Genomic DNA, 9,805 nt, shown 5'->3' with positions numbered 1-9,805 from the left:
GTGAATTAGCAAAGCAGAAGTGGAATAAAGATTATCACAATAAAAATGTGTTTCGTATTTTAATGCTTGCATCCCGTTAAGTGTACCGTTATTGTACCCCGTCATTTAGATGTGATTTAAAACAGTTATGCAGCTGAACACATTGTTTATATTAGCACTCCTATTATTTTGTGGACAACTGTACATATGTATGTACATTCAAACATCACGTGATTTCAGCACTGCCGTGATACCTACATATATTCATTATTCAAACAACAAACACAAACAATGCTAAAGCGACGGATACATGAAAAAAACAAAAAAACAAAAAAAGTTAAAAACTTGTATGACTAGTAAAAGCATAAAAAAAACCATGCTCTATGTCTTCATTTACTCTCCAATATACCTATCTCCATCAATGTTTATTATTCGATACGCTCTTTGTAGTACTACGCTCCTGTCTATTTTAAATGTTTGCTTCTTGTATACTCAGCCCGTTGCTGTGTGTGCTGAGTGATCGAGCATATTATATTAGCGTGTTGCTAAGCGCTTTCAAGTGATTTTGCCCAGGGCTCGTAAACATTTGCTTCGTTGCCTCGGTTTTTCTGTCGCACCCGTCCGCCCGTCAGTTAGTACTGTTGAATTGGGTGAGTCATCTCATTGACAGTACAAAAGCAAAACTTCAAAATGCAACTGCCACAGCGAGCTGGAAACCTGATTATTGCACTGTTTCGACTGTTTAGTTTTTTGTTTACATGGAAAATATTGGTTCACGCACTCACTTCCTGACTGTTGCCCCATTGCAATATTATTTAGTCGGTTGTTAACTTACATTGAACAATGTTGTCAACCTATTGACGTGTATTATAAACATTTTTTTATTTATGTTTTTTCTTGTTTTGTTATGTGTTCATGTTTCCATCACTTACTATCTGCGTTTTTGCTTTATATTCGTATGTTTTGTTGTCCTCCAAATGAAGTTTTTAAGTTTCTTATATGAGTCAACATGTGTGTTTAGGTATTACGTAGGTATGAATAATAAACCATGGTTAGATTCTCGTTTTTGTATTTTTATACCCTGAACAGGGTGTATGAAGTTTGCAACACACATCCAGATGGAAACGTGTAATATCCAAAAAAACATGTAAAGCGTGACGATCTGGGTTGGTTTAGTCATATCTGTCTGTCTGCATACATAGTTGCGGTGCAATCGTATGTAAGATTTATTCTTTAATTGTTTTATGCTTTTGCGTCTTCTACTTCTTTCTTTTATTTTTGTTTTTGTAATTTTGTAAATGCACACCTAAATAAAAAACTGGTTTTTCTGCACACATAGACTTGCTAGAATCTATGAGCGAGTTGTTGTGGTTGCCACAAGCCCAGCTCAAGGCCGTCAAATCACCTGTAATACTTGTTGCCAATTAAATGATTGTATTTTTTGCTCATGAGTGGAAGCAGAAAAAGTTTTCAGTACTAAAATTAATATTAATTTCTAACAGAAAGTTGGAGTTCTCCATTATTTTAATTAAAAATACAAGAAATAATCGTGTCAGCAGCGAAACTATTAAATACTTACGTAAGCAACTCGTATAAGTGCGAATTAGCTAATGAAATTGTTATGTCTAAAAATAGCTATTTCGATGTGAAAACATTATGTGCGTAAACGTGCCAGTGACGAGCCCCCTTTTTTGAGCACATGGCCATTTTTTAGCCAAATGCTGCGAAAACAACTAAGAAATGGCTATACAGACTGTACAGCGAAGTTCTGAAGTTGTTTTGCTTATCATACTGAATTGAGTTTTGATTACTGTTATGGTTTTTCTTTTTAGCTTAAAATTTTGTAAACACTAGAAGTTATTCTTTATTTTTTGCCATATGTACATTAACGGTCCGGTGATAAAGAAAATATAATCTATTATAAATGTTTTCGCCAAAACTGGCATGCCTTATCTAATTGCTATTTAATGGCTCGTATATCAAATATGAATGCTTCATTTTGTAAATAATGCTATAGTGTTAAATATGCAAATATTTATACTATATTCCATCAAATGTCAAATATAATAGAAAAATAACGATTTCTAAACAACGAAAGTTTAGCCCGTTGCTGTGCCTGCAAATAACTAAATATAATATATACATTTATCATTATTCTGATAAGCGTTTTCATATATATTAGTGATCTGTTGGGTGGGGCGATAGCAGCTATTAATTGTTGCTTTTTATTATTAAAATTTTTTTAATGGCTATTTAGCATTAATAACCTACTTGACTATTAAAAATATTTGATGTTTCTGTGTTAATTATATATTTTGTTATTTTTATTCTTTGAACAAGAATCTTTCTCAAATTTCGTTAAGATATTTGGTTAAATTAAAAAGTTTTCAATACAAAAATTTGATTGTGATCATTAAGTTTGTGGAGCAGCTATATGCTATAGTAGTCCGATGTCGACGGTTCCGACAAATTGGCAACTTTTTGAGAAGAATATTGTGTATTCCAAATTTCAGATCGATATCTCAAAAACTGAGTATGCAGTTCGTGTATATACCGACAGACGCGCAGACGAACAGACAGTCATGGTTAAGTCGACTCAGCTTGTTATGATAATTTATATATACATACATATGTATGTGCACTTGATAGGCCTCCAACGTTTATTTGTGGGTGTTACAAAAACTTCCTAGCAAATTTAATGCGAGTATACCCTGTTCAGGGTATAAAAATGCTAATGTTTGCATTTTCATCTAAAACCACTTGACAGCAAAATACTTCAATATACATACATACATATGTACTTGTATATACATATATTTTGTCCTTTTGTTTTTTAAAGCGACTATTTGCAGCTCGTAGTGCGCAAGAGGGCTCGTCTATGGTAACAAAAAATGTATTTGACGTATACAGTTATTTGTGATGTGATCAACACATATGTATATACATACATATATACATATTAAAATAAAAATAAACTTATTTACTACATATGTCTGCTATATATTTTTTCTTGAGTAAAATATATTTTTGAAAATATTTTTGTTATCGTTGTTGCTATGGGTTAGACAATTTTAAGAATTCTTCGGCATTTCTTGCTTTGCAGGTAGACAAAGACATTTTCTCAATGTTTGTATTAGAAATTATTTCTATTCATATATGTATATAGAACCATATAATGATATGAAATTAAATTAATTATAATATAAACACTGAGAAAATATATTTATATATACATATACTATATATAGAAGAAGAAATACCATATGTAGAAAAGAAAATTTGTGCTACGAAGTCATGCACCATAATTCTCTGAATAATTTATATGTACATACATTTCTTATAATATTTTGTTGAAAAGAACTAATTTATATTAAAGAATTATTTTATTTAATAAAATATACCATATGACAAGCAGGAAATACATAAATATTTGAATTCGAAATAATACAATATTTTCTCAAAAACATATACCTGTTAATACAAGTTTAGCGTCAGCATGTAAATAGATTCAAATATACTGACGTCAATGCTAACATGCCGTGCTTCCATTACCCGTTTGGTGTTAAATTATACAACCATACATAATTAGCTAGGTTTTATGTTTATTAAGTAGAAACTTTATAGTATTAGAACATTAACAAATTTTACAAAATAAGAAAGTTGAATGAACAAAAATGATTAAAATAAAACAATTTCCTTTCTTCAATCATACAGTGAATGATGGACGCACAACCACAGTACCACAATATAGCAGTCTGAGCAGCGCATTCTCAACCATCTTCCGACAGGAAGGCTTCCGTGGGCTATACAAGGGTGTCACACCAAATATCTGGGGTTCAGGTTCCTCATGGGGTCTCTATTTCATGTTGTAAGTATTTGTGCGCTTGTAAACGCTTGAATATCAAATTAATTTATGCGTTTTTAATATTTTTATTTTACAGTTACAACACAATTAAGACCTTCATTCAGGGCGGTAATACGACACAGCCATTGGGCCCGACATTGCATATGTTGGCCGCTGCTGAGTCTGGCGTGCTCACGCTGATTCTTACAAACCCCATTTGGGTGGTGAAGACCCGTTTGTGTTTACAATATGGCGCTGAGGCTTCGAGCAAACATACTGAATATCGCGGTATGGTGGATGCGCTGGCGCAAATCTACCGCAAGGAGGGTGTACGTGGTTTGTACCGGGTAAGTTTGATAAACTTTAAATTTTACTATAGATTACATATTTATTTTTTGTCTTTTTTAATTGCAGGGCTTTGTACCCGGCATACTGGGCGTCTCACATGGTGCTTTGCAATTCATGACCTATGAGGAGATGAAGAACTATTACAATACATACCGCAAATTGCCTATCGATACGAAATTGGTAAGTAAAAAAAATAAAAAATAAAAAAAAGATAAAAAAGAAATTAGACTAATAAGGGAAATGCGTAAGTCACATAGAAAGCCTTCTAGATATTATTATAATTTTTTTTTTGCAACAAAAAAAAAAACCAAAAAATACGCAATTTCAGCCGACACGCTTCTCCCTATTTTACGCATCGCAATACACACGTTTATACATATTGACAAGTTAGAATTTCAATTTGCATATCCTTCGCCTATATACTGTCTCTTATACACATCTAATTTCAGCCGACACGCTTCTCCCTATTTTACGCATCGCAATACACACGTTTATACATATTGACAAGTTAGAATTTCAATTTGCATATCCTTCGCCTATATACTGTCTCTTATACACATCTAATTTCAGCCGACACGCTTCTCCCTATTTTACGCATCGCAATACACACGTTTATACATATTGACAAGTTAGAATTTCAATTTGCATATCCTTCGCCTATATACTGTCTCTTATACACATCTAATTTCAGCCGACACGCTTCTCCCTATTTTACGCATCGCAATACACACGTTTATACATATTGACAAGTTAGAATTTCAATTTGCATATCCTTCGCCTATATACTGTCTCTTATACACATCTAATTTCAGCCGACACGCTTCTCCCTATTTTACGCATCGCAATACACACGTTTATACATATTGACAAGTTAGAATTTCAATTTGCATATCCTTCGCCTATATAAGCTACGTAACTATAAGCGCTCATAAAAGCATCACATGATTTGCTGATGGTCACACGCGCAATTTTCCGCTCTTCATTCTTAAAATGTGTGAATAAGTGTTTTTCTTTTGGCCATCATCCAAATAATACAATGTACACTATACATAGCGTTTGTTTGACTTTGAAATATACTTGTATATCGCGCGACTTTTTCGCCGAAATTTGTCTGTTTGCTTATTTGTTATCTTTATGACAAAAATGATAACACGGAGTCAATATGCCACAAGCACTCGAACGTTGCACTTTTTGGTTAATTACTTTTTGCCGAAAAAGCATGCTAATAAATTTTGCTTATAACGAATTTTTTGTTGTTGTATCGACCATAAGTGTTTCCTTTCCAAAGTGATTTCATTAAACTGTTACAGGTAACAATAAACGATTACGGGTGCGGGGAGTGTGGGGTGGATTTTTGTAATAATTTCATAAATAGGCAAATAAAAAAAACGGTAAACTTCGGTCGCACCGATGCTATAATAACCTTTACGAACGTAAAAGTTAATCTTGATCGATCAGTTTGTAGGACCGCTGTATGTTAAAGGCTGGAAAGACGGCAGCGTTAACTGCATTAATCCTGATTAATTTAGGAATTTGTGAAGTTAACTCCGTTGCAAACTCCCAACTAATACTCAAAATTTCAAAGAGTTAGTTGCATTTTCGTTGATAACATTGTTAAAAATGGCCAATTTCAATCCATTGCTAATGAAAAACTAGAAAAAATGACAGCTGTTTTTCAAATTATTACAGTGGTTAGATACGAAAAAATGCTACGGAAGTTGTACCGTTGCCTTGTATAATAATCTATGCTAAATTTCATAAAGTTATCTCTTCAAATAAAAAAAATCATACAAGAATTTGATTTTCGTCGTCTAGTTTGTATGGCGGCCCTAGATTAAAGGCCGTATGCAAAATTTCAAACCGATATCTCAAACTAAAGGCTTAATTTGCGTATGTACAGACAGACAGGCAGACGGCCATGGCTGCCATCGACCCTGATTGTTACGCATTTATATATAATTTATAGGGTCTCCAACTTTTCCCCCTAGGCATTACAAACTTAATATACCCTGTTCCGGGTATAGAAAGAAAACGGAAGTGAACGAAAGCGCATTATTTATTTTAAATACTTTTAATTTAATTTTAAAAAAGTTAGGAGCATATTTTTTATATTTTTTAGAAATTAATTTTAAAATTCGTAACATTTTATAATTTTCATTTGTTTCATGAATATTTCCTCACAATTTATTTTTACAGGCCACATCGGAGTATTTGGCATTCGCTGCTATATCGAAGCTTATCGCCGCTGCCGCCACATATCCCTATCAGGTGATACGTGCACGCATGCAGGATCATCATCTTAATTACACAAGTTCATGGGATTGCATTAAGCAAACATGGAGGTACGAACGTATGCGTGGTTTTTATAAAGGCCTAGCACCATATTTAGTTCATGTCACACCGAATATTTGTATGGTCATGCTTATTTGGGAAAAATTAACCAATTAAAACTTACAAAGTGTAACATTAAGTGAAGTAAAATAAAGTGAAGTGAAGAGAGTGAAAGAACGCAAGCAAGTTAGTGAATAGAAGTGCAAGAGATTCGCGTGTGAAACGATTTTCCATTAAGTAGATAAGAACTTTACTGAAACAAAACATAACAAAAAAGCAACAACGCTAACTAGCAATGCGCTAAAAAATTGAAAGATCGAATATTCAAAAAATTTTTCCACTATAGATATATATAAACTACTTGCAGCATTTTAATTAGAAATGTGTCTAAATATATTTGCTTAATACATGTATATATATAGTACTGCTTACACTTATGAGAAAAAAAAGAATGTGACGTGAGCTTATAAGTAGCTGTAAGAAACTAAAGATTTGCAATTTATTGGCGGCGGAGAAACGCATTGTTAATATTGACTTAACGGAAAACAAGCGTGCGAAAATACACCATGCAGTAAAATTGTTAGCAGTTTAATTAATAATATCATTTTTCGCTGCATTTTGTTTAGAGCAAAAGTAAAAGCAACTGCTGCGTTGGAGAAATAATTTACTTGTTTGTTTGTTAGTTAAATTAAGTTTATTGTATTATTTTTAATTACTCGTAATATACATTTTTTATTTTTTTAATTTAAATTTTTTTTGATTTAATTTTTTTAATTTTTTTTTTAATGTATAGATTTTTTTTTTTTTATTTTTATTTTTTTTTTTTTTAATTTTTTTTTTAATGTATAGATTTTTTTTTTTTTATTTTTATTTTTTTTTTTTTTAATTTTTTTTTTAATGTATAGATTTTTTTTTTTTAATTTTTAATATTCCTTTCGTTAAGTTTTTCTTTTACTCTCTCTCTCGCTCTACTTTTGTAATTGCTGTTTATTTGAAATAATTTTAAGTTAAAGATTCCAATAGCTTGTAGAGAAACTTACTATATAGACATTAGTCCATAAGTCTTCTCTTCATGTTGGCATACAAAAAAAAAAACAAATATCATAATTTATTCTTTTCATCACTGAAACCGCCAATCTGTACAACTTAATTAAGTCTAGACCATTTACTAATTTAATAAAATCGAAATAGTATATTTTAAAATTGCGTACATTTAGAAAAATTATACAGCAACTATTTTTCTATTCTTCTTGTAAGATTAATTGAGAGAAAATGTATGTTGTCGGCAATTGTGATACAAATTTTCTTGTTCGTATTCTTGCGTAGTTATATGAAATGAATTGGCTTGTAGTTGACGCATAATAAATGAAAAAGAAATGAGCATAAAAGTCAAGCAACAGGTTTAGGTTATTTAAAAGTATGTACATAAATATATTGCTTGGCAAAAAACAAAAAAAAAAAACTTCAGTCTTGAAATTTCGTATTTTCGTTTATAAGTTAATAGACAAAACTTATGTAAATGTTTGAACTTATGGTCCGTAAGCTGCAGTATCATAATCTATGCGTACATTTATATAAGCTATTAACTTTATCTATATCTTAAACGTAATATGCACAACGAGTTGTCAAAAAAAAAAAATAAAATTATATAAAATATAACAAAAAATATGCAGTAAATATCTTGCACAATAAAAGTAAACAAGCCGTATAACACTTTTAATGAGCTCAAAATCCACTTATTTAAGCTTAGCATAAGAAAAAAATAAAAAAAAAACATGTTTATAGTCTGTAAGTAATTAATTCATTTGGCAAAAAGATTCTTCATAACTTCTTATGTAAAGAAATATGTAATGCACTATTACAAATGATGAAAAAAATGAAAATATTAAAAAAAAAAGGCTTTTATGAAAGCATAATTATATCTGTCAAGATGTTAAACACATACTTGAAGCGTTCAAAAAAGGTTTTATTAACTTAAAGTACGAATAACGGGAGTTTTTCAACTTACTAGGTGCTCGTAGTTGGTGCCCATTCCTGTCGCGTTTATGCCTGCGGTGAGTGTGCGTGTGTGATCGAACTTGTTTAGCGCCTTTAACATGCTTTTGGTCACATACCCAAGCTTGCCGTACCGGTGGGCCTTTACCCACAAAAAACCAAACCATAAAAAAACAGTAAAATGAGTAAAATGTAAGCAGCTCACGAAAAAAAGTAAGTAGTGTGCACGTGCTTCAATCTTAACAAATTCGCAACTGTGGTAAATTAATTGTAAACATTTATATATACATATAAACCATTATAAAATGTAAGTCTTGAAACAGTTTTGCAGAATCTATTTGCTAATTGAATGAAAATTTAAAATACTACTTGCACGTACGTTGGAGGTAAGCGTCTTTGCACACCATTTATTAATTAATCTTCGCATTTTATTTTCTTTTTTCGCCCCAAACTAATTGCAGATACGAAGGCGCGGTCGGTTTCTACAAGGGTATTCAAGCCAGTTTGACGCGTGTGCTGCCGGCGACGATGATAACGTTCGTCATATATGAGAATGTGTCGCACTATTTGTTACAAAGATCGAAGACCAAAACATGAGGACGTCAAGAAGTCGTTCAACAAAGAGACTAAACCAAAAAAGTAATTAATTCCTTCGGTTTAAATAGCTTTATAACGCCTATATACTAAGTGCTTATTAGTTATATTTTATTGTTACTATTATGCTATTATGTAATGAACTAATTAAGAAAGCTACTCTGTAATATTGATACGATATGCCACTTTTAGTTACTTTTTTCTTCTGTCTGCTTATAAATTTAATTATCTTCCGATTCGGCTCCGTTTTATGCGTGATTGCGTCACAAAAACCCTTTCATCCACTCTTTGTCTGTTTAAGATAATACATCGCACGCTAAAATTGATGCGTTATCTATTGTCTATCAAATATGCTATTTTCCTATCAATATCGGCGTTGGTCATATTCCAAAAAAAAAAAAAATAAATCGTATTCCAATCGCTAATTTTAAGCCCTTCTTATAAATTTTGTAATATCGAATTCACGTAAGTGTTAAATTTTATTTGTTAAATAAAGGCATCTACTGCCAAATGTGATATAACGAAAAAATATGTGTTCTGCTTAACTCTCGCTCTCTTTCAGCAAAAGTGAAGTCTTGTGTTCCGCAGTGTTTACAGCGCTAGGCAGGTCGGCATAACGTTGACCGAACAATGCTGCATATATACACGTTCACACCTACATATATATTTGTGTGTGTGTGTTGTGAGCATATATAATTTGGTTGCGCCTAAAAG

At 31.8% G+C, this 9,805-nt stretch overlaps 1 protein-coding gene across 1 annotated transcript in view; it reads left to right on the top strand.

The window, feature by feature from the left end:
- The window catches only part of LOC108973155 (mitochondrial folate transporter/carrier), a 14,835-nt gene extending 5,310 nt beyond the window's left edge, over positions 1-9,525 (top strand). Inside the window, exons 2-6 of the mRNA XM_018940218.1 lie at positions 3,694-3,847; positions 3,921-4,170; positions 4,238-4,351; positions 6,368-6,513; positions 8,959-9,525. Coding sequence (XP_018795763.1) covers positions 3,694-3,847; positions 3,921-4,170; positions 4,238-4,351; positions 6,368-6,513; positions 8,959-9,094 — 800 coding nt within the window. The 3' untranslated portion in view covers positions 9,095-9,525. The remainder of the gene's footprint in view (positions 1-3,693; positions 3,848-3,920; positions 4,171-4,237; positions 4,352-6,367; positions 6,514-8,958) is intronic.
- Positions 9,526-9,805: the final 280 nt, after the last annotated feature.

This window comes from Bactrocera latifrons, unplaced genomic scaffold (genome assembly GCF_001853355.1).
Source record: "Bactrocera latifrons isolate USDA-ARS-PBARC rearing strain unplaced genomic scaffold, ASM185335v1 scaffold_46, whole genome shotgun sequence".
NCBI classification, from domain to species: Eukaryota; Metazoa; Arthropoda; class Insecta; order Diptera; family Tephritidae; genus Bactrocera; species Bactrocera latifrons.
Note: the sequence above shows the minus strand (reverse complement) of the source record. Positions and strands in the feature narration are given on the sequence as shown.